The following is a 25792-nucleotide window of genomic DNA, read 5'->3' as shown; positions in this document are numbered from 1 at the left end:
GCAAAAATTCATTATTAGTCCAGGCAACCAATGACACAACTTGGCCTCCAAGATAAGTGAGCTCCTCTTCTCCCCTTTTTCTTCTTTCAGGAGTGGCTGCTGAGGGCTCAATATGGTCCTCGATTTTCTTTCTTCAGTTTTCCTTCCTGTGTTCTTTTTCAGTCCCTTTGTTAATAGTTCAGATTCACTCTTTCCAAGCATTCTTGAGTTCTGTCAACACTAACGCTCAACACCAACATGATGGGATGTATGTCATAGATCACAGGCCTCTTTCTGGCCAAATAGAAAAAGAACTCACAGAGTGCCCACTCCCCTTTCCGTGGGATTTTATTTCAGGATTAATCTATAACAAATAGATGTTTAAGAGTCTGAGTCTTGCACTTCATGAAATAATTTGTAGAGAGAGTCCACGCCCCAAGATGTTCGGGAGAGAGTTTAGGGAGCATATAAAGCAGTTCAGGGTTTTAAAGACTGTGTGACAGCAGTGTTGTCCACCACTCAGCACTGCTCGGCAGTCTATGCAGGTGTGTCCTGCTCAGTTGAGAGGAAATTCACATTATGTCTGTTTCGCTGCTTGAGCACCTGTGCTTTCATGGTTTAGCTAGGTATACTCTGTTACCTCTAACACAAGTTTGTAGGGCAGAGAAAATAATAAAATGATTATTTTCAAATTATTCTGCCTCTAGCTACCTCCCTAATAATTGTTTCTTCTCCCACCAAAGCCTTTCTCTCCTCGTCCTGCCAGGGTACCCATTTATGGCGAAGAGACGTGGTAAAAGTCCTACTTGACTTGGAGTAGCAGGATGCTAGCATACTAGGTATAGTTTCTTTTTCTTTGTAATTTCCTTTAAGGTTATGTTTCAGAGTGTAAGTTTTTGCTTTGTTTGGTTCTTGAGTACTGAAGGTAAACTGTGCTATGATCAAGGCAGTTACGTGCTTTTCCAATGGGTTTCTGAAAAGACCATGAACAGTGGAAGAAGGCAAACCTGGGTTCCAAACTTGACCTACTGGCTGTTACTATTATCTGAGGCAGGTTGCTTAACACATTAAGCGCCCTGTCAGTCACCTGCCTACATTCTTTTTTAGTCCCTTTACTAATACCGTTTCCCCGAAAATAAGACAGTGTCTTATATTAATTTTTGCTCCCAAAGATGCACTAGGTCTTATTTTCAGGAATGTCTTATTTTTCCATGAAGAAGAATACGATACTCATTTATTGTTAAATAAAAATAAAGGAAATTTATTACCTGTATACGGTACGGTAGTACGGTAGTTGTCAACATAAACCAGACAAACTGTGAATCCTACAGTACCAAGAATTTACTCATTTATTCAATGACAATCATGTCATTATCTTCTGGAACATCATCATAACAATCCAATTCCTGAATTTCCTGGTGAATTTCTTGTGACTCCATTTCTTTCAGAATCAGTGGACCAAACCTCTCATGTTTAGCCTGGGGGGGGAGGGGGGGCTTATTTTCAGGAGGATGCCTTATATTTCACTCAGAAGGAAACCTGTAAGTAGGTCTTATTTTCGGAGGATGTCTTATTTTTGGGGAAACACGGTAGTTCAGATTCATCCTTTCCAAGCATTCTTGAGGTCTGTCCCACAACCCCAACACCAACATGATGGGATGTCACAGGCCTCTTTCTGGCCAATTAGAAAAGAACTCACACAGCGCCCACTACCCTTTCCAGTGGGATTTTATACTTTCCAGTGGGATGGAAGGTATGATTGACACTATATTTTCCATCCGGAAGACAAAACCGGCTGGGCGCTTAACGTGTTAACCTCTCGGGCTCGTTTCCTCATTTGGAAGATGGGAACACTACTTCTTACATCATGAAGTTACTATATGTATTGAGAATTATGGGATAGATTTGACAGTATTTTCAACTGTTAAGTACGTAATAAATCTTAAATCATCCCAAGGCAACAAATGTTTAATAAACATTAGATACCAAATAGAAAAAAAAATATATACAAATCAATAGCTTCACTCCTTGATGTTGATTTAGGAAAAGAAAATTGTTTTACAGGTTAAATTCATAAGGAGGAATACAAAAATATATCCCATTATAACGAACACCACTGAAAAGAAATTTGACATAATAAATTTTTTTTAAAACGTAAGGCTTCAACTAATGTAAGTGTGTATAGTACTCTGAAAGGTAATCCTATCTACTAAATATTCTGACGCAGGTCCACAAAAAGTCTGAGACAATATGCAAAATTATGTGTGTGTTTTTCCCATGAATGGCACATTCCTGGGAAAAAGAGGTGATGAATAATTATTCTATATTCAAAAGAGGTGATGAATAATTATTCTATATTCAAATCATACTGCTTTATTGTTAATGAAATAAAAGATAAAATGACATTTGAGTCCCCACAAAATAATTTGGAGCCATTCCCTGAAATATTTCACTGTGTATAAAACCTCCACCTTACTCTGTGGTAGAAGTCATACACTTCACTAACACTTAGGAAAACCCAGTGGCAACTGAATTGCCACTCCAGATGTAATGTAAACAAGGGTGTGACAGAGGAGAACACAGCCTTTCAGGTTATAAGAGCAATTACCAGGTCTCTTGGGACACCTCAGGAGTTAGCAATGACCAGGAGCATAGTTTTCACAGACCAGGGCAGCAAAGCACTGGGTATGTGGCTTCCAGAGGAAGCGACCTAGAAGGAACTCTGCCCCGGAGGCCTGGGTTCAAGTGCTTTGTTAGTTTCCACTTATTTTCTTCAGGTTCCTCCTCTGCCGTAGGGAGTGGTTGTGACTGTATGTAAAAAGTCATATACAAATATTTGTTGACAAATGAATTTTAAAGTACACACTCTGCCCTACAAACTTGTGTTAGAGGTAACAGAGTATACCTAGCTAAACCATGAAAGCACAGGTGCTCAAGCAGCGAAACAGACATAATGTGAATTTCCTCTCAACTGAGCTGGACACACCTGCATAGACTGCCGAGCAGTGCTGAGTGGTGGACAACACTGCTGTCTCACAGTCTTTAAAACCCTGAACTGCTTTATATGCTCCCTAGACCCTCTCCCGGACATCTTGGGGCGTGGTCTCTACAAAGACAGCCCAGCTTCACAAAATCAGACGCCTTGTAGCTAACATCTCGCTTACGTGAGTCTCCCCTTACGTGATGAGGTGAGCCCTAACATCATCCATTCGTTCACTCAACAAATATTAACTGAATGCACACTAGGTATAAAAACACCGAGAAAACACAAGAATAAATCATTTTCACGCTAAAGGAAGCACAGAAGAAGAATGCGGTTCCACCCGGCAAGCATCTAACGAATGAATTCCAATCTGCCCGAGCTATGCTAGGAATACCAGGATCTGCATGGGCTCAGCCTTGAATCACGGCTGAGCAGGGAGACCAGGCGTGCATCCCGATAGCAGTAACACGCAGCCAAGTGCCAGAAGCGTGAGTACACCCCAGTGGACGTCACAGACAGGCTTGGGTTCCGTTCCTGGCTCTGCCACTTTAACCAGCTGTGTAATCTGGACATGCCCCTTACATTCTCAGGGCCTCCATCTTCCCGTCTGTAAAACTGGCTGATAAACCATCTCCTTCCTAAGACTCATGGAAGCGGGTTTGAGCAGGAAGTCAGGAATTGAACCAAAGAACAAAACAAAACAAAAAAGGGACCTTTGGAGACTACGGCTGTAACACTATTCCAGGAGCTTTCTGTAGGTGAGGGAGCAGAGCAGAAAATAACCAGGAAAACAGGTGGGACCCAGGGCCCTGAGGACACAGAATCCCAAACTAAGGATTGTGCATATCATCCCTGGAACAGACCGGGGGGGGGGGGGGGGGGGGGGGGGGGGGGGGGGGGGGGGCAGCAAAGAAGCAATCAGAAAGATGACTGAACACAGATGGACTGGACAGAGAGGAAGACGATCAGGAGTGGAAGGCAAGTTAGAGGCTGATGAGATGCTTTGGGCAAGAGGAAGTAAGTAGCTGAAATAGCCTGGGCAGAGTTCAGACAGACTGCAGCCACATACATAGGAAGCGGGCAGGCCCTGGTAGGTGAACAGACAGGATAGGCCAGAGGAAACCTGAACCCTGGACCACCAGAAGAGTGACATGTAGCAAAAAAGAACAGCAAAAAAAAAAGTTTGTGTTGTCACTGAGTCTCAACATGGATTCACAACGAGTAAACGTTTTACTATATCATCAGCACCAGATAAATTCATTTGCAGTCCTAGTAATCTATCCTCCTTTAAAATTCTGTTCATCCTTACCCTTTTCCTTAGTCTTAAATCAGAGCCTGTTCACATTCCTCATCTTCAAAGTGGTCCTTCAATTCTCCTCAGGCCTCAACCCTTAGCTAGACCAAAAGCAGGCTCCCTGCTCATCTCCCCGGATGGAACTGTCTCAGAGGAAAGAATAAAAAGAAATGTTTTCTGCCAGTTTGGATAGAATATTAGGAGAGAAAGGTAATGGTTGGAGAGTAACTAAATTACCACTCATCTCCTGGTGTCTATCCAGTCAGGAGTCTGATTTCTGGTGATTGTGGAAATGAGGCTTGAAAGAAGACCTGCCTTTGTCTCAGTGTCTACCTGCCTCCACGGCTGGAACACGGGCCTGACCACTGCACGACCACATCTGAGCTCCTCACAGCTGTCTCACAGTTCACCTGATTTGTGTTTGTCACCTTTCTATTATTGCTTTGAAGAAATTACACTCCCATGCTGCCAGTGTAAGTTTTAGCTCCCAAAACTACTACTATTTCAAACTACTGAGGACTACTAAAGTCTTAACTATGTCCAGCACTTAGTATTCCAATGAGCACTTTTTTATTCACTTTGCTGTTCCTCTCAATACCAACACAAGGCATTTATACAAGTGGTTTCAATGCTCTGGAATCCTAGAGACACTGATTTACATACCAAGTTCCCTATAAAGAATCCCTGCATTATGCCTTTAAGAACTCCAATGTTGCCGAAACCAGTTTGGCTCAGTGGAGAGAGCGTTGGCCTGCGGACTGTACAGGCACATCCCCAGTAGGGGGCGTGCACGAGGCAGCTGATCGATGACTCTCATCGATGGTTCTAACTCTCTCTCTCCCTTCCTCTCTGTAAAAAATCAGTAAAATATATTAAAAAAAGAACTCCAGTGTTCATGAAAGCCAGATGTGTTTGAGCAATAGGAACTCTATTTATAGTTCTCAGAATTTAGTAGCTCCCCATTCTAATGGACACACAAGTCCTAGCCACAGACAGCATATTTCCCTATTTTTCTATTCACATATAAATTGTTACTCACCTGTTGAGTTACCATTACCTATCTTCTAACTAGTATATTTTGGGTATTAAAGAATAGTTCTTTGTTTCCTCACTTTTACTTATTTAGCAACCCATCCTGACTAAACTACCTTAAACATTAAAGTTCCAAACTTGGCATTAATAATAAGAATTACCTGAGGGGGGCTTGTTTTTTAAAAAAATAATAATAAAGGCAGATCCTAGGCCCTTCCAGAGGGTTTATTTAGCAAGACCTCAGGCAAAGCCAGGAGGGCATGTTTAATAAGCACTCCAGAGAATTCTGGGTAGGTGTTCCGTAGACTACAGTTTTTGAACCGCTTCTTTAAAACCTTCTTCCTGTAGGTAGTCAGTCAACTGAGCTTATCAGTTCCTTGAAATAGGAATCTCGCTCCCTTTTCTTCTACGGTACAATGAGAGCAAGGGGAGTTCTGCCGTGGCCACTGTTACTGAGGAGGAAAGGAGGCAACGGCAAAAACTATTAAGTGAAGGGAGAAGCCGACATTTGTAAAAACCCCCTCTCCATTATTTATATTGCCATCAGAGTACGAAACCTTAACCTTTCTTTAAGGTGTGGACTTTAGGATTTTAACACTAATCCTACAAGCACTCAATTCTCCACTAAATAAATGCCTTTCTTTACTCAAACCCAATATTCCTTAAAGGTTTTCAAACCCCACCGGTTAGCCCCAAATGTGGGCAACAATTGGGTGGAAATTCACAAACGTTTCAAACCAGTGGTCCCGATCTTGTGTCTCTTCCTCCACTCCCTAGTACTCATTAAAAACCCAAAATAAACCCAATGATACAGAGCTGAGTGGTAAGTTTACTTAAAAGACATGTGCTCAATGATTTCATTGAGTTGGTAGTGTGCCTTCATTCATGTTGCTACACTTCCCTAAATGTCTGAAATGACCTATGACCATATGGAATTGAAAACATCAGATTATATCAATAAAATGGGTCCAAAGCGTATAAACACAGTACTTCTCTTTCCTCCCGTGGATGTTAAAGACCAAGGATCATCTGTGGAATTTATAGAAAGCGCAAACGCCCATATAACTTTTTAAGTGCAATTTTATGAACCAGGTGGAACAAAGAGGACAATCAGACACGAATATTAACAGACCTTTGTCTCATTTCCCCAGCAAACTCAAGGTCTGAGTAACACAATTTAGTTTAAATGAAGCCAAGAGCCTTTTTTATCTCTTTATTGTCCATTAACTTGCTATTTGTCTTTGAAGTCCATCTCCATTTCCTATACCCGTTTTCCAAAAATGTAAAGAAAATGTTTAGAAAAATAATAAAGATATAGATTAATTGCTAATACCTTCCTAAAGGCACACATATCTAGGTAGATTTTACATTTATCTGTGCCACAAGTTTACTTTCTCAGGAGGCACTGTGTTCCAATATGAGTTCCGTTTCTTAAAAAAATCACATAGAGATAAACAGACAAGGACAAAGGGATAATTAGCAGAAATGTGTCAAGGTGGTGGGATTACAGGCCTTCTAACCTGGTAACCAACCCGATGTAGATCATCAATGCTACCCATGCCCTAGGTCAGCCTCCCAGCACTTTGCCAGTGCCATGGGGCATGACCTGTCCCTCCCTCAATGGGCCTATGGTAGAGTGCACCACGCTGGCCACCGGCCAGAGGGCAGACTTCTCTTTTCCTCCCTTACAAATGCTAACCCTGGGCTAGAAAAGAGCCACCTGAAGAAAACTCAAACCACGCGACGAGCTCCCGGGTCGCTCTGCCCTGCACCGGGCTCTCTGGGGTCCCCTCCCAGAGAATTAAGCCGGAGGATGGAGCCAAAAACGATATGCATTTCCTGGTCCCCTTTTCTCAGCAGTTCCCTGAACAAGCAAGTGTGCACTTTTCCTAGAAGGTCTTAAGTTATTCAGATTTACTGGGAAAGAGGAAGGGACAAAAGAAGGGGACACGTTAAAAAAAAAAAAAAAAAAAAAAAAAGGCAGTTTTAGCCCAAACCGGTTTGGCTCAGTGGATAGAGCGTTGGCCTGCGGACAGAAGGGTCTCGGGTTCGATTCCAGTCAAGGGCATGTACCTTGGTTGCGGGCACATCCCCGGTGGGGGCTGTGCAGGGGGCAGCTGATCGATGTTTCTAACTCTCTCCCTTCCTCTCTGTAAAAAATCAGTAAAATATATATTGTTTAAATGCATGTTTAAAGGTGAGATGGGTTACATCTGCCCTTGGCCAGTTCATTTTACACAGCGTCTCATCAACCTGGAATGACACGCGGGCCGGCCCGGCGGCGGCTTTGTCATCGCCCAGGACCGCTCCTCGGGGTCGGCGCACGGCCCGGGGCCCCGGCTGCGGGCGGCGGCGGCGGCGGCGGCGGGCGACCACGCGGGGCCGCGCCGGCGCGGCGGGCGGAAGGAACGTTAGCGCCGCTCACCTACCTTCAGGGTCGGACCATGGCCGCCTAGCTCTCTGCGCGTCACAAACACAACGGGAAGGTCGGGCTCGGCGGTCAGCTCGGCCAGCGCTCGCTCGAGGCGCGGCCCGTCCTCTGCGGCACAGAAGCGGAGAGGGCGCGGGTGAGGCGGGCGCCCGGGCCGCGGCGGGAAGTGCGCGCCGGGGGCGGGGCTTCCGCGAGCCCACGTGCGCGCCCCCGGGCGACCCGCGCCGCCGCCCGCGCAACAGCGCCACCTGCCGGCGACCTCGGCCCGCGCCCGCGCCCGGGCTGGGATCCCGGACCCAGGACCTCAGACCCCGGGCCCCCGAAGCTGGCAATGGCCTTGAGGCCAGCTACGAGCGCCAGCGCTCCGCTCAGACTCAACCAAGTCTCCCTAAACACCCTCGTGCTGCCTCCCCGGTGCATCCGGAATGCAGGAAAGCCTCCACAAGGAAGCTTGAGGCATGAAGAGGTCTGTAAAACACCTCCCAACTTATTAATCTTCCCTTTAAACTCTGCATCTCTACCGGACGCCAAACCCCAACTTCCAACGTTTCTGTACAATGTGAATCCATTGGGCAGGTTAACGAACACTTCCCAGTGAGGGCGATTTATCCGCCCTGAGCAAGGCAGCGACACCCTCCATGGCACACGGGACCTAGTGGTCCAGTGTTACAGATGAGCTCAGAGAGTGAGTCAGCGACAGAATTAAAGACTCCAGTTACACTGATATCAGGCCCACTCATGGGACAAAGACCACACCAACGCTTAAGAGTATAGTTGTTTGGTAATGACAATAGCAGCTTAACACGCTTCCATGGTAGCTTTGTGAAGATATGAACACAATCCTCACAACCTTCTCAAAGCAAGGCCCATCAGGTCCATTTCCCAGAGAGGGAAACTGAGGCACACAACAGCTAACTCGCCCAAGGTCACACAGCTGGTCAACAGCAGATCGAGGGCCCACCCCGGGGCAGTGTGGTGTGTGCTTTCATACACTATCCTGTAATCGCCTGGAAAAAGTCAGATCACAGCACTGGCTCCACGCTCAGCTGTCCCCGATTCATTGCCTCAGGGCGAGCCAAACGGCTCTGAGCCTTAAACATGTCCTTACATATATAATTTGCCAACCTCTCCGGATTTCCGGGGGACTCAATGGTGTGAACATCCTGGGAAAGCGTCGTTCAGTGATTGCACCCTCTCAGTGCTGTCGAGGGTCTATCAAGATCGTGCACTGAGCCCAAACCGGTTTGGCCTGTGGACTGAAAGGTCCCAGGTTCGATTCCGGTCAAGGGCATGTACCTTGGTTGCGGGCACATCCCCAGTGGGGGCTGTGCAGGAGGCAGCTGATTGATGATTCTCTCCCATCGATGTTTCTAACTCTCTATCCCTCTCTTTTCCTCTCTGTAAAAAAAAATAAATAAAATAAAAATAAATCAATAAAACATATTTTTAAAAATCGTGCATTGAAAGACGATACAAAAAACCCATTTTCTCGGATATTGTGCAAGCCAGCTGTCTCCACCCAGAAGAGCGAGAGAAAGGGAACCACCAGGGGGCCGGTACCACAGGCTAAGCTTTCACTACCCGGGACTAAGCCGAGAACGCCCGCCGAGCAGCTCGCTGCCCCGAGAAAAGCCTCTCCCTCGCGCACACACCCGCAGCACCCGCTCCCCTCCCCGCGTTCCCCCGGGCACCCCGCAGGGCAGGAGGGGTTCGGTCCCCGGGTCCCCGATGCTCGGCCCGCTCGCTCGGAGCGGGGTGGCTGCCGGGAACCCCAGGCTTACATGAACAGCGCTCCAGGGCCCCGGCCTCTCCGGTGCACTGCGATGCGGGACTGCCGCGATCAGCGAGTGGGGCCGGCGGCTGGGCTCCGGGAAGCCACGCCCTGCCCCGCCGCGGGTGGGCCGGCGGCCAGAGTCAGGATGACACAGCAGAAATCCGCACCCGTGCAGCCCGGCCACCTACGTGCAGCCCCGGCTCAGCTAGCGAGGATCCCCTATTGGGGTGACGCCACATCCTCTTCCTGCCGATAGCGCCCCCAACCCAGGAAAGGGATAGAAACAGTTTAAGGACTGTTTGGAACCAGATTTCTAAGTAAGAGTGGGTTTTAAATGAAGAAAAACTGGACTATGCCCTAAGGCGGTGAGGCCAGAACTTTGCTGCCCAGTGTTATCGCGGGAGGATCTTATAAAAAAAACAAAAAACACGCTGGCATCTGGTTTCCAGCTTCGGGTTGGCATGGGGATGGGGTGCCACCTGGGCATGAGGTTTTGTTTTGTTTTGTTTTGTTTTGTTTTGTTTTAACTCCTGGGTATTCTATAGAGTGTACAGCAAAGTGAGGGACCCATTGCCCTCAGGTAATGGATTAGTCAGCCTGGCAATTCCCTAAAGGAAGTTACTAGTTGAGTCTACCCTGACTAATCCTCAGAGAAGTGACAAATTCCACCAGCACACAACTTCCCCTTACAGTTCTTCCTCCTGGTCCCACTCAGGTTTAGGCTTGTCATGGATGTTTTAAGAAAACTAAAGAGTGCGCAACTCCAGCCATGCCAAGCCACCTGTAGCCACCCAAGTGGCCATGCCCTCTCATCCATCCATACTCTGTCATATGTTTACACTTGCACTAGTAGCCAGCTAGGTATGTTTGCTGAATAAATAAATAAGTGAATGTCTTCCCACCTTTGTCTGGATACCGCCAGACTGAAGCAGCTTAGGTGAGAGGGCTGCTGGTTTCTTAAGGCTGTGAGAAACCACACTTACGACCTAGCAGACAAACACAACCCACATTTTTTTTTTTTTTTTACAATCCACATTTTTGAGCCCCTTCCAATTCTCTCAGCTTCTGAACGCGCACATATACACACACACACATGCGTGTGTGCACTAACCTGACACTTTTCCTACATAATAACCATTATGAGTTTCCCCCAGAGCATGCCTCACCTGATTCTGGGGTCCTGAGAACAGACGATGGTCAGAGTACAATGTTTTAAAAAGCAAAGAATGAAAATTGTGTCAGAGAGAAAGCTGAGACTAAAGGGAAAACAGACTCTGTACTGACCATTTTATAGGCCTTGGCTCATTTAATCTCCACAATAACAGCCATGAATCAGGGTCATAAACTCCTCCTTCTTAAAAACATATAGAAACTACACCTTATTCAAAAGTCTTAGGAGAGGTACTTTAAAATCATTTAACTTGAAATAAAGTATTATACTAAAAGCAAGTGATAAGGACTGATTTCTAAGAACCCTGTATGACAGACAGGTCAGTGTTACCATAGTTAATATTTTCTAACGGCATACCAGAAAAGGCTAGTAAAGCATCTTAAGTTCACATTATTCTTAAATGAGCAAATTATAGTACAAATATCTATAATACTGCAGGTAGTATTGTTTTTTAAGTAAAAAAAAAAAATCACCATTTTTAAAAACCTTCACTTTCCTTAAGCCTTTTTTGCTACTGTTAGGGGGCAGATGCCTTACCCTCGTCACAAAATAGAGAATTCCTCAGTGCTGGTTAATGGAAGAAGTGCCCCGTCTCACATTTGTCCTAGTTATACATTTTATGTTATTCCCTTTGCCTGACTTCTCTTCCCTCCCTAAGGGCCTACTCTCTCAAAGCTCATCTGAAATGTCACTTCCTCTGGGAGGGCTTCCCTGATTCTAACCCAGTGTTTATCGATCCTCCCCTTTTCCGTGTCCCCAAATAACTGAAAATAATCACAAGTCATCTAAGTCCAAGAGAGCTTTGGGAAGGCAAACCCCTGTTTGATTTATCTTGTCACCCCAGAACCTACTATATATATAGTAAGTACTCAAAAAATTCTTGAAAAGGCCTTCTATGTTCCTGAGCTAACATCTGAGCACTCTACAAACAGATCTATGCAGGTTTTGATGAAGGGTCTTATTGCACTGAACCACTATTCCTCCTACAAATAAGCCTCTCTCATCCCACTGAGCTAGAACACCTTTCTGATCAATTCTAATCAGAAATCAATAAAATATTTAAAAAAAAAAAAAAGACTTTATATGGTGTGAGAGCACAGCTCCTCCTCCAACCTGCACACCCTCCTGACCCTGCTCCACTACGCTAACTGTTGGGTCCGAGTCCCTCTGCCGGGGACTGGACCGCCTTGGATGCTGGGTCTTTAAGAGTTTGCTCTATCCCAGAGGGCAGATGGGATAATAAATGAGAACACACTGGGTGGTCTGAGTAAACTAACAATTGTAATATGCCTGTGATGTGATGGCCCACCAACTGCACATACGGGATGCAAATAACAGTATGGGAAAACTGGGGAAGGCCTTAAAAAAGCAAGTGATATCTATAAGGGAACCATATCTTGAGGAATAATGGGAGTAGAAGTGACCCCTAAGAATCTTTCACTACTTATGTGCCAGGGGTCTCTACATGACTCGTTTAATCCTCACAACGATCCAATGAGTGAGATACTATTATTTTCCCCATTTTACGGCTAAAAAAACAAAAACAACAGAAAACCAACCCACTGAAGGATAGTGAGGATAATTATCTTGCCCATGATCACTGAGCTAATAATTGACAGAGCTGAGACTGCCACCCAGCTCTTAGCTCTTACCACAGTACTGTTCCACCCCTTGAACAGATTTTCTTCTGGGGAACAGCAGTAGGAAAGATACTGTGTGTTATTGCATGGTATACGGAAGCATAAGGGAAGACGAGACTATAAATATGTTAGATTCCGCTTGGGGTTCACAAGGCAGCTAGGGACTTAGCTCTTTTCCCTACATCCTCAAAACCATCCATGCAGTACGCCCATACTATAACATCACAAACTGAAATGCCAGGAAATGAAGACTCTTGCCAAAGGTCACAAAGCAGGTGTGTTAGATTCGCCATATAAATCCAGGTGTGTCTATCGTTAAATCCACTGTTTGTCTTACAATTCAAAAGTGTATTCAGAGGTACAGACTAAAAAAGGAGTAAAAGCAACATGACTTAAGGACAAAAAGAAGCATTAACTTTCTGACAATGACCAGGGCAGACTTCATGCGTGAAACAGCCACCCTAAAAACTGCTTGGGGGACCGTGATTGTCTGTGACGCCTCTGAGCAAACATAGGACTACATAGTCATTCTCTGATTTCTTACAGCAGCGATGTGGTCTGTGTACACGCCTGCCAGCCTCAGTGCTGCCACTCACGGAGCGCCCGAGTGCCAGGAGCTTCACATGTCCTCATGAATCACCCCAACGAGCCTTTGGGACATGCATTACCATCTCCACTTGCCGATGAGTAAACTCGAGGTCTGACAGCTAGCCCGGGATTCACGCCCTGGTTCTCTTCTCTCTCCACCACACTATTTTTCACGTGAAGGGCTGATGTTTGAATCCCTAGTAGCTGGCACAGTGCCTTTCCAATAGCAGGCAATCACTCAAGATTTCGGTTAGAAAGGAAAGAAAGCGTTTTTAATGTAGAAAACCTCTGGCCAGCACAACTTCAGACGGCACAGGCTCTATTGCCGTAAGCTTTTAGATATCTCATCTTATAAAACGAGATCGGCCACCCTCACCACCAACCAAGAAGGTGTGTACTCATTAATAGTGGTAAGCAGATGAAAGAAGTCACACAGATTATTAACCTCTAAATTCTTAAACCCTACTTGAGCTGATATTGAGAGGAACATCCCCTCTCCTTTCTCTTATTGATTCCCACAACTTCAAACCTCACCTATAGAGTAAGCCTCCCCACTCATCCAGACCTGTGTACCACTAGTCTATAGATCCACACTGGACAAGCATGTGTCCAAAACCAGGTTCCCGACCTCCCTAGTCTAAATCCTGTGTCCTCTCTAAATGATGATTCCACCATCATCTTTCTTCACGGCAGAAATCAATGCCTCGTGCTTGACTCTTCCTCTGCTTCATCCTGCACACGACTGTGATCCTCTATCTCTGCATTAAAAGTTCCCTTAGCCCGGGTCAGTTTCCTCAGTGGTTAGAGCGTTGGCCCTAGGACCGAAGGGTTATGGATTCGATTCCCAGTCAAGGACATGCACCTCAGTTGCAGGTTTGATCCCCCTGCCCCAGTCAGGGGCACGTGCAAGAGGCAACCAATCTCTCTCTCTCTCTCTCTCTCTCTCTCTCTCTCTCTCTCTCTCTCTCTCTCCCCCCCCCCCCAATCCTTTCTCCCTCTCTTCCACTTTCTCTAATGGAAAAAATATCTTTAGGTGAGGATTAAAAAAAAACCAACTTCCTCCTAAAGAAGAACCACATCTTATTCGCCTGTGTTACCTCAGAACCTATTGCACTGGCAAGACAGATGCACAGATACTTGAGTGATTATTCATTTTTATGTATTTCTTTCCAGTCCTTACTTTTGCTTTTTTAAAGCAAGATGTGACTATTCTACAAAAACTATTTTATGCTTTGTTTTTATACATAATTTTTGAAATATTGTTTTTATTTTTATTTGATAAGCTCTTTGTTTTTTAATTAAAATTTATTATAGAAATTTTCCCCATGCTATTAAAAATTCTAATGTGAATCATTTTTAATGGTAGCTAATAGTACATGAGTTAGTAGCTACTACTGAGCAATGACTATGTACCAGGAACAGTACCAGGCACTTTTTTAGTACATTGGGAAGAGGACATTAATTAAACACTATGGTAAATGCATTCCAAACATTATCTTATTTAATCCTAACAACTCAAACAGAGAAGTAACACTATCTTACCTGGTATTGATTTGAACCCAGGTCTGCATGGTACAAAACCATATTTTTTATCTTTTATAAAATGTGTGAGCTATTTTCTTTTTGTTGTTGTTGTTAATCCTCACCGAAAGATTTTTTCCCCCATTAATTTTTAGAGAGAATGGGAGGGAGGGAGATGGAGAAAGAGAGAGAGAGATTGAGAGAGAGAGAGAGGAACATTGATGTGAGAGACACCCATTGGCTACCTCCTGTAGGTGCCCCAATAGGACCGGTATCAAACCTGCAAACCAGGTACATGCTCTTGACCAGGAATTGAACCCAGATCCTAAGGTCCTTGGGCCAAAACTCTAACCACTTAGCAACACAGGCCAAGGCTGTAAGTTGTTTTCTTAAATGGATAATCAACTTCCTTACCCTCCTTGCATTCATTCCAAACAGATATTTACTTAAACAGTGGTATATACCCTGTTTCCCTGAAAATAAGACAGTGTCTTATATTAATTTTTGCTCCCAAAGATGCGGTCTTATTTTCAGGGGATGTCTTATTTTTCCATGAAGAAGAATACAGTACACATTTATTGTTAAATGAAAATAAAGGAAATTTATTACCTGTATACAGTACGGTAGTATCAAGAATTTACTCTTTTATTCAATGACAATCATGTCATCATCTTCTGGAACATCATCATAACAATCCAATTCCTGAATTTCCTGGTGAATTTCTTGTGACTCCATTTCTTACAGAATCAGTGGACCAAATCTCTCATGTTGAGCCTGGGGGGGGGAGGGGGGCTTATTTTCGGGGGAATGCCTTATATTTCACTCAGAAGGAAACCTATAAGTAGGTCTTATTTTAGGAGGATGTCTTATTTTCGGGGAAACACGGTATGTATGGATCCTTAGGTGAATGCTACATAACTACTGGTCTCCATCCTCTTGACTCATTTACATAAGAGCAAAGTGCATAGAATGGGTCCAATCAGTCCAGGCCTTATTTCCATAAGCAGCACTGATACAGGTATAAAAAGCAGCCTGGTGGGGTGTGTCTGTTTCTGTGTCTAGAACGTGGAGGGGAGCACCATAACCAACAAGATGCTAAGTACAGGTTAGATCAGAGAACAAGTCAGCACAAACTTTGGAGCCAGATGCCCTAGTTTCTAGTTCCAGCCCAGTCAGTTACAGGTTGTACAACGTTGAGCAAGTTATCTAACCTCTTTATGCCTCATTTCCTCATCTGCGAATCTAATCTCCCAGAACGTGATTAAGTTAGTTAGCACGTGAAGAGCTTAGGGCAGTGGCTCACAGCAATCGCCATATCAGGGCTTCCTGTCATTATTATTATTCCATGAGGAACATGAACAGACAATTCAGATAATGAAATACAATAAATAAGATACAATTCAGATAATGTAATACAACCTATAGAAAAAATTTGCCTCATTAATAATCAAAGAAATACAAATTAAAATACAGACTCTTTTACCTCTCAAATTGACAAACAATAATTTTTGAAAACCGATTATTATTTAACATTTCATTGAGCTTGTGGGGTTATCAATAAGTATACATCACTTAAAAGGCTCTAGAACTTGAGACATGTTCACACTCTAACCCAGAAATTCATTCCAGTTATCTATTCTAAGGAAAAATTCTAAATACAGCAAAAACTTTATGTACAAAGAAAAATACTTCTAACCTCTATTCTATAATAGCAAAAAGATTATTTGTCCAATTATAGTGAAGTAGCCAAGTAAATATATGGAATATTTTATAATAACTGGGTAAATTATTAAGAACTGTAAGCCCTAGCTGGTTTCTCAGTGGTTAGAGCATCGACCTGCAGACTGAGAGACCTGGTTCAATTCTGGTCAAGGGCACAGGCCTGGGTTGTAGGCTTGATCCCCAGTGTGGGGCATGCAGGAGACAGCCAATCAATTCTCTCCCATCATTGATGTTTCCATTTCTCTCCCCCTCTCCCTTCCTCTCAGAAGTCAATAAAAATATTTTTAAAAGAACTTTAATAAAATGCAAAATATTTATTAAATAAATCAGAATATTACTTATAGAATACTCTGACATTATGTAGAATATTAATAGTGGTTATCTATGAATGTAACTATGTGTGATTTTTAAATTTGATTGTATTGCAGTCTCCAAATTTTCTAAAATGAACATTTTTACAGATAAAACTAAAATGTTTAATATTTTAAGCCTTATTCTATATAATAAAGAGGTAATATGCGAATCGGACATCACACCCTCGCACAAGATGATCACCCCATGTGGTCACAAGATGGCCACCACAAGATAACTGGCAGGGGAAGGCAGTTGTGGGCAATCAGGCCAGCAGGGGAGGACAGTTGGGGGAAATTGGGCCGGCAGGGGAGCAGTTAGTGTCAATCAGGCTGGCAGCAGAGTGGTTAGGGGGTGATCAGGCTGGCAGGCAGAAGCAGTTAGGGGGAATCAGGCAGGCAGGCAAATGAGCGGTTGGGAGCCAGCAGTCTCGGATTATGAGAGGGATGTCCGACTGCTGGTTTAGGCCTCATCCCCCTAGGGGTCCCAGATTAGAGAGGGTGCAGGCTGGGCTGAGGGACAGCCTCCCCTTGCAGTGCATGAATTTCATGCACTGGGCCTCTAGTTCATAAAATAAATAGAATGATATCCCATGGGTCCCTATTTCCTACAGGAAAAGACTCTCCTTGCCCACTTTTATCTCTCATTATCTCTCTGCCACACACTCTTTACTAGGTTCACTCTAAGTGAACAAGCCATGATGTTTTCTTATTTGTTTTTGTTTACAGCCATGAATTCCTTGCTTTTTTACACCAAGAAAACAACTACCCAATATCCTATCACAGCTAATCTGTAATCTGACAGCCTTTCTAGACACCTGATTACATAGATGCAAATAAGTAGAGTGCCCTTAAAGAATGAGACTGTGCCTTATTCCTCTTTTCTCTCCGGCCAGGGCTTGGTAAATAAATAGGTGTCCAAAACACATCTGTTGAATGAATAAGCATCAATATCAAAGCGGTGAAATCTGAGCCAGCCTGGGATACCTCTGCATGCAAGGGGCTTTTATTTGTTTAAGGAAAGGGCACTGAGAACCAGACAGGCCTGGGCTTGACACAGCCACACTGAGCAAGTTACTAAAATGTGGAGCATCTGCTTCTTTGCTTGTAAAACAGAATTAAATCCAGCAACTCACAAGGTTAATGTGAGGATTAAGAGAGACAGAAGTGTCAGGCTTTTAGAGCACCAGTCATATTGTAAAAAGGGGGTGGGGAGGGAGGGAGAGAGATGGAATACTGGCATAAAAACAGAAATTCAAATGTTAGATTCCCTCCCTCTTGCTTATGTCATTAAAGCCATGCTATGTATAAGCAGCCAGGGAACAAAGATGATACACATCAGAATCCCCAAATGAGTGACATATGGCATCCAGATAAACAATTCTGGCAAACTGTCACATAAGTCCTCTCAAACCTTACACTGCTTTCCAGATTGACCGCTGAAGAATGGCAGCAGCTGCCAGCCAAAGTTAAGATGACTGCACTGATGTTATCTGTTACTCAGATCAAAGCCACTGGGCAGATACCTGAGGCCAAGCTACAAGGCTCCATCTATCAACGAGCTCAGTGAGTGGCAGCTCGCCCACGGGGGTAGGCACAGTGCAGCTGGCATGGTGGCAGGGCACACCACCTCTGGTGACCACAGCCGCCGTCACATCCAAGAACACCTACCATAGCATCCATACCATGCACATCACACATGAGGCAGGTGGGGTGAGGCATGAAAAGGTTCTGAGGAGGGAAGTGGGAGGAAGCACAGGGAGGGACCGGGAATTACCGATGGGTTTACTAGCAAGCCAGCTATCCTCCATGTTAATACTTTTCTGTAGTTTGTTTCCTCATCATAAGAAGGTGATATCACTACCCACCTCACTGATGTTCTTTGAAGACTGAGGAGGAGAACATGCCCTTCGGCGCACACAGCATTTATGACTATTACCACGGCCCACACATACACGCTAATCCCTTGTCTTCCTGTCCTAAGCTCCGCCCTCCAATACCAAACTCAATAGGCCTGAGTTGATCTCTCTGGTTGTTCTCAAGTAATAACTTCAATTTATAGAGACTGGTCCAAAACACAGCCAAAAAGAGGAAAATGTCAGGGTGGTGGGGAAGGGTCCCTGGTAGCACAGTTTTCCATCTTGATTTTCTTTAAGAGGTAATACTATTGCAAATGCAGGAGTCACTGCAGAGTCACTCCATTAGCAATTCAGTGAGATGCTACACTGCCCTGGTTGCCACAGGCCCCCAACTCCAAAGGAAAATAAAAGGGGTTTCCTGGGGGGGGAAAACTAACTCCATAAGAGTAGGAAGCACATCTGCCTAGCTCCTGAATCCCCATATAACAGGCACTCAGTAAACATGCTGGATGAATAAATGCATCCACCAGATTCTATACCAGATACCTCTACCAACTGACTGTCTGGCTCTTTGAGAATCTACTGTGATCTAGGCACTAGAGAGATTAGGTAGCCAAGGCCAGTGTGAAAACCAAATCATGGAGCCAAGCAGAAACAGAAGAGAAGCTGTTTTTTCATGAAATCAGAACTTAGAGACCACATCAGCAATTCCAGTTCCAAAATTAAAACCTTCTAGGAAACATGGACCAGATCATACATCTCTCCTGTGTAAGGCCCTACACATGTTTGTCAGTGTTCCTCCTATAGTGGGGCAAGAAAATTTTCCAGAATCCAAAGTGCTGGGATTAATAACACACTTCTTACTTGCCCTAGAACATGAGATATCAAACTTTTGGTAACCGAACCCCTTTATACTCTTAAATAATTATTGAGGGCCCCAAAGAACTTTCATTGATAGGGGTCACAGTTATTAATATCATATTAGAAATTAAAACTAAAAAATTTAATCGTATTTATTCTCTTTAAATTAACAACATAGTTTAATTTAAATAACTATATTTTCAAAAATATATAGTGAGAAGGTTGGCATTATTTTTACAAGATTTTTAGTGTCTGGTTTAATAAAAGATAGCAAGATTCTCATATTTGCTTCTTCATTCAATTTATTGTGATATATATTGTTTTGGTACAAATATATGCCAAAAACCCTGAGTCACAAAGACAATGGTCGGAAAAAGGAGAAATATTTAATAGATTTTTCAGATGCTGTGGATATTCTCCATTGATATGACACCAAAACTCAATTAGTAGTAGCTGATTAAGGGTTAGCTGCAATGTGGACTCTGAAATCATGTGGATGACTTTTTTTACACTCTATCACATTAAAATCCACTGCTCAGCCTTACACTTTGAATGGCTCTCTTACCCATGAATGACTTTGTAAGATCGTACATTGGTCATTCAGAAAATACCCATTCACTACAAATAATGTCGGTGGTTTCCTTTGAAGCAACAGATTCACTTTATACCTTTTGGGGGAAATGTGTGCCAAATACCCAAGTCTGAATAACTGGAGTTTGACTCTCATCCCTTCAAGTATATATGGTGTTCCATGAAAAAAGCAGTTTGTTCAGTTGGCAACTCAGACTATTAATCGCACAAGTGCATTTCCTTGAAATACCATCATACTTCATACGCTTCTCATCACACAGATACTAAAAATATGTACCCTCAGAGGGTTGAGATTTAGTAAAGTTAATAATTTGTGCTGCATTAATGAGAATAGTCGTAAGGGAAGTTGGCATTTTCTTTTACTGTGATTGTGCGGTAGTGAAGACTATAATATAAACTAGTATAGTTGGATGCCCCCTTTTAGATTCATGCTAAGACACCAGCAGTTTCACCCACCCTTGCTTTTGCACTATCGATGAAGGGGTCAATAGAGTAAAGTAGTAAATAACATCTTAACATTATCATAAAACAGTTTTGACGTTGAGAGCCCCTGAGAGGTCTTAGGCACTGCAGGGGTCTGCAGACCACCTTTTTGAGAATGGCTGCCTTACTCTGTAAATCCTGATCTGTCCCTGCAAGCCGCCCACGTCCCAGACCGTAAGTGAGCGTGAGAAGGATGATAGCTCCTTATGTGCAGTGAAGCAACCAGTGAGGACACAGAGGACCATCAGCTCCTCACCTACCCAGAGACTCCCATCCTTCAACTACAGAGATGGTCTAATCCAGTGGTTGGCAAACTCGTTAGTCAACAGAGCCAAATATCAACAGTACAATTGAAATTTCTTATGAGAGCCAATTTTTTTTAATATATTTTTTTGATATTTTTATTTTTTATAGAGAGGAAGGAAGAGGGATAGAGAGTTAGGAACATCAATGAGAGAGAAACATCAACAGGCTGCCTCCTGCACACACCAGGGATGTGCCCGCAACCAATGTACATGGCCTTGGCAGGAATCGAACCTGGGACCCTTCAATCTGCAGACTGACGCTCTATCCACTGAGCCAAAAACGGTTTTGGTGAGAGAGAGCCAAATTTTTTAAACTTAGACTTCTTCTAACACCACTTCTTCAAAATAGACTAGCCCAGGCTGTGGCATTTTGTGAAAGAGCCACAATCAAGGGGCCAAAGAACCGCACGTGGCTCGTGAGCCACAGTTTGCAGATCGCGGGTCTAATCAATCATATCCCAAGGGCTGAGTGGGAGCTTCCGGTTGTGATCTATAAAACAGAGCCACTTCTTTGGTAAAGTAAAGGAGCTTCCTGTCTGATTAGAGTTGCCAGAATTAAACTTTCAAAAGTAGTTGACACTTGCCTTTACTGACCTCCATCCACCTTTCAGCACCTTTGCCAACCCCCTTGCCTAAGGACTCATGCTCTGGAAGCGCTTGGTACCTCCGCCCTTCCCATCCTCTTCTAATGTTACCTCCCTTACGCTCCTCATCCTTTAAGGACGTGTTCATTTGCTTTACCTTATTCGTTTGATCATCTTGTTGTGGCTTTTTTCTAACTCATACCAAGTTGCAAGCAAAAGGCTACTTCTTGGCCCGGCTGAGATTGTAATTACTGGGATTTTTCTTCCATATGCTATGGAGTGTTTAGGAGTAAGAGCCTTTCCTGATGGAAGAATAGAAAGGTCATGCTAGCCCAGCCGGTGTGGCTCAGTGGTTGAGTGTCCACCGATGCGCCAGGAGTCACAGTTGGATTCCCAGTCAGGGCGCATGCCTGGTTACGGGATCAGTCTCCCACAGTGGGGTTTGCAGGAGGCACCGTTTAATGATTCTTGTGTCATTGATGTTTCTATCACTCTCCCCCTCTCTCTTCCTCTCTTTGAAATCAATACAAACATAATAAATAGACAGGCTTGTGTCCAAATGGCAGACCCACAACTTGTGTGACTTCAGGGAAGTTCTTTGACTTCTCTGGGACTCAGTTTCCTCATCTATAAAATATGGATAATGTTTTCCTTGCAGAGTTCTTGTGAGGATTAATAACATTGTGTATAAACCCAGCACAGTCCCTATGAAATAGTAGGCATTCAACTATTATCGGATTCTCTCTGGGTTCGAGACTCTGTCTTTAGAAGCATCAAATAAATAATAGTTTCCTGCCCCACACGTACCGCCTTCCTCCTGACCCTAGAAATGAGCTATCCATCCCAACTATCATGACTCCTTCTAGCTGAGTCTCTTCCCTATTGTTTTATTCCTATGGATTCTGAGCTGAGACTATAAATGCCCAGGACTCTGCTTCCCCAAGCTCCAGACAGAAGATCACCTATGCTTACTAATGGGGGGCCTACTTTTTCTGTAGAAACAACGATCCGGGCACTCGATCCGATTGCTAATAATGTCTGACTGATGATGAGTCTTTGGGATTTTCTGACTCATGATCAAAACACACGAGCACCTTGTTCTGGGAAGACACTCTCTGTTTCACTCCATCAACCTTTCTTTCCTGGGGATTTCCAGCCCCATGCAACTATCCCCCAATGACTCCTCTTGGGGATCTTTATACCTACAGGTCTTTGTATGTCCTCGCCATCATTTCTGACTACATCTCAATTTATATTTAACTCAAATACTACTTGGTATTTGCCAGGAAGGAGACAAATTTACAAAAATAACAAAGTTACCATAAAACCAGCAAATACTGTACCTGTGAACGAGACTCAAAGTGAACAGGAAGAACAATTTCAACAACAGGAAACTCAGAGTTGAATCAAGGCTATACACTAGGTAAAGACTAAAGCGAAATGTGATTTGTCCCAGGGCAATGCCCCATCTAAATGGTAACAATAAAGAAATCAAGTGGTATGAGTTCACTAAATAATAAAATCCTCAAGGAAGAAAAATTAAAGCCAGAAAGAATAAGTTACATAAAGTGCACAATCAGCAGATATAATTAACATATTAAACAGACTCTTACCTGCCTGATCAAGTTCCAGCAAAAAATAAGGAACACACATTGATTTAAATAACTTCTTTACCTGCAAGAAGTTGAAAAACAAGGGGAGAATGTCATATTTTTAAAAAGTAAAAATCAACAACAGAGTCTCTTATCCAGCTTTGTTATTTTCTTCCTCAGTCTTTTCCTTTGGAAACTTTCCAGTTTGTTTTTACATAACTCACAGGAATCTTCCTGTGAGAGTAATGCTGTTTAAAGGGGTATTTGAAGTCTCTTGATTTTATTCTATTTTCCTTTTTAAAAAAAGATTTTTATTGATTTTAGAGAGGAAGGGAGAAGGAGATAGAAATAGGAACATCAATGATGAGAGAGGATCATTGATCGGCTGCCTCCTGAATGCCCTACTGGGGATTGAGTCTGCAACCTGAGCATGTGCCCTTGACTGGCATTGAACCCGGGACCCTCCAGTCCTCAGGCCAAGGCTCTATCCACTGAGCCAAACCAATTAGGGCTAAATTCTATTTTCAATAATAAATCACCTGTATGACTTCATAAAATATGTTTTACATGTTAATTGACTCAGCCAGTCAACTCCACTATAAAAATGGGTTTAATATTAACCATGTTTAACAAGCCACTGGAATATTTAATGTTTCCAAAACATTATGTTGCAATCCTGAGGGAAAAAACATATCCCACAATAGTCAAATTAGCTTTCCCTGGCAGCGTACACTTAAAAAAGTAGGAACCCTTCTGAAGAGTGATGGGTAAGTAAAGAGGTACTTTAATGACAGGGCAGGAAAACTATAGGGAGACCACCTGGATAAAAGACAATTCATATTACAATGATCATTTTCTAAGACTAAAAATAAGTTCATACACATATAAAATCACGGATTTACTAGATTTCTTAGCCACTTAGGTTTAGAAATAAACCATTTGCAGTTTGTTACAAAAACACCAAGTTTTCCAGATTTAGAGAGTAAGCCCTAAAAGCAGCTCTTAAAAAGTAATCCTCAAAGTTTGATAATATGTGAATATAGAAAATACACTCATTAGATTCCAGAGAAAACATGACCCCACTTCACAAAGCTATTTTGTAGGTTATTTGAACACTGACTGATCTTAAGCGCGGTTCCACCGTCCAAGATTCACTATGTCTTGAATATCAAAAGTGCCAACTTCTAGAGTGTTCTTATTGAGAAGAGTAGAAGAAGAATACTATGCCTGGAAAATAGACTCTTTATTGAGAAGTACAAGTGGATCTGCATATCAAACAATAGATAAACTGCAACAAGATATCATCTGCTAATTCCAACTACATACCCTACTTCCCACAGAAATATCTGTAAGAAACAGATACCATATTTTTCTGCAAGGGAAGGGAGAATTTACCTTTGCAGTAAGATGCATTCAAAGCATACATGGTAATGTGTTAGGCAACAAGCGAGAAACTAACCTGATACAGAAATTAATTTCTTTGTGGGCATTTCCCAACTTGAATTAATGCAAATTATATTACTGATCCCAGAGAGAAATATAAATTAATCAGAGCAATTATAAATTTAGTTGCTCTATTCTCATTTACTCACATCATGATTGTTAAATGAGATGATAAAATCAAAACAGAAGGAAATAACCTGGGAAAATTCTACTTAATGGTAATTAAAAAAAAAAAATGAATGTGAATAACCAAGTATATAACTTGTACTCCCACAAAAGAAAACCACCATTTTGACCAGGAGAGACGACCCCAAACCATCCTTCATGGCCAAAAATATTGAAAATAACATATCAATTGGCACAAATCTGGAAATAGCTTTTATATTATGCATTTGGAAAAGCTAAGGAACTGGTATTTATTAAGATAAAACCAGATGTCTGTTCAGAAGACTTGGCATATCCAGAAATTTTTCAGGTAAGGGCAGTAAATAAAATTACTAAAACAAGTAATTTTACAAATACCTGGCACAGGATTTTAAGGTCAGGTTGTTCATTCCCAGAGCATATTTAATTAAGTAAAACAGAAAAAGAAAAAGGCCAGGCTTTGCCTTTTCAGAGACGAGGGGGAGAGCTAGGAAATGAAGTTAGTAGAATCCAGGGATGAGACAGTGGGGATGAGAGTCATTGCAGGTCGAAGAGATCTAAGGGAACAGGAGCCCTAACTGCCTCTCATTAGTAGCAATGCTGATCACACTAGCCCAACCCTTCACTGCGGAACTAGAGCAGCATCAAAACTGGAATTGTCCGCTGGGACTGGGTTGGCTCAGTGGATAGAGCGTCGGCCTGCGGACTGAAAGATCCCGGGTTTGATTCCGGTCAAGGGCATGTACCTTGGTTGCGGGCACATCCCCAGTGGGGGGTGTGCAAGAGGCAGCTGGTCCATGTTTCTCTCTCATCGACATTTCTAACTCTCTGTCCCTCTCAATTCCTCTCTGTGTAAAATCAATAAAATATATTTTAAAGAAAAAACAAAAAACTGGAATTGTCCTATTCTTTAAAGGTGTTTTTAAAATATAAAAGAGAAGCGGCCAAAACATGCATGGCACATGGTAGGCACTCAAACATGATAGCCTTAACTGCCTATCATCAGTAGCTATTATTAATGTAAGTGTGTACTTCCACCTAGATCTGAAATCACTTGGGCCTCGTAATAAAGCTGTGTGTTTAACAGGTAATAGATCAGATGGCATCATCATCCTTAGTTTGTTGTTGAGGAAACTGAGATTTAAAATGAGAACTGAGCTCTTGTAACTGCACGTGTTCCTTCCGCCATCCACCATGAGCACGAAGCTCTGCAGGGAGAAGCCAGCCTAGGAAAAGCGACCCCTCCGTAATGGGACTAACTGTACTTGGAGTTCAGTCAGATGTCTGCTGCCTGCTGTCTAGCAAGCTTCTCTGTTGAGGGGAGGAGGATCACCACCCAAGGTTTTTAGTTCCTGATAGGAAAACAGGAAAAGCAAGTTCTTTTGTTTAACCGACATTTATATAGCATTTACTATGTGCCAGGCATGTTGGGTGGCTTTTAGAAG

The 25792-nt window shown here is 43.1% G+C and overlaps 2 protein-coding genes across 4 annotated transcripts in view; both read right to left on the bottom strand.

Moving 5' to 3' along the window:
- The window catches only part of TXNRD1 (thioredoxin reductase 1), a 54536-nt gene extending 44736 nt beyond the window's left edge, over window positions 1–9800 (bottom strand). The window contains exons 1-2 of one of the 3 annotated variants that reach the window (XM_084880136.1): window positions 9501–9626; window positions 7718–7827 (exon numbers count right to left, since the gene is read on the bottom strand). The gene's annotated coding sequence lies outside the window, so the exon portion shown is untranslated. Of the gene's footprint in view, window positions 1–7717; window positions 7887–9500 lie in introns of those variants that run through there. The other 2 variants (XM_084880137.1, XM_084880138.1) reach the window with 2 other exon arrangements.
- Window positions 9801–12637: 2837 nt separating this feature from the next.
- Window positions 12638–25792, bottom strand: part of LOC311619778 (thioredoxin reductase 1, cytoplasmic-like) — a gene marked incomplete at its 3' end in the record, with an annotated part of 38945 nt that continues 25790 nt past the window's right edge. The window contains exons 3-4 of the mRNA XM_084878296.1: window positions 22782–22842; window positions 12638–12669 (exon numbers count right to left, since the gene is read on the bottom strand). Of these exons, the coding sequence (XP_084734422.1) occupies window positions 12638–12669; window positions 22782–22842 (93 nt within the window). The remainder of the gene's footprint in view (window positions 12670–22781; window positions 22843–25792) is intronic.

Source organism: Pipistrellus hanaki, assembly GCF_964339955.1.
Source record: "Pipistrellus hanaki genome assembly, chromosome: 3".
NCBI lineage: Eukaryota > Metazoa > Chordata > Mammalia > Chiroptera > Vespertilionidae > Pipistrellus > Pipistrellus hanaki.
The sequence above is the reverse complement of the archived record's forward strand: the minus strand, read 5'-3'. Positions and strand labels throughout refer to the sequence as shown.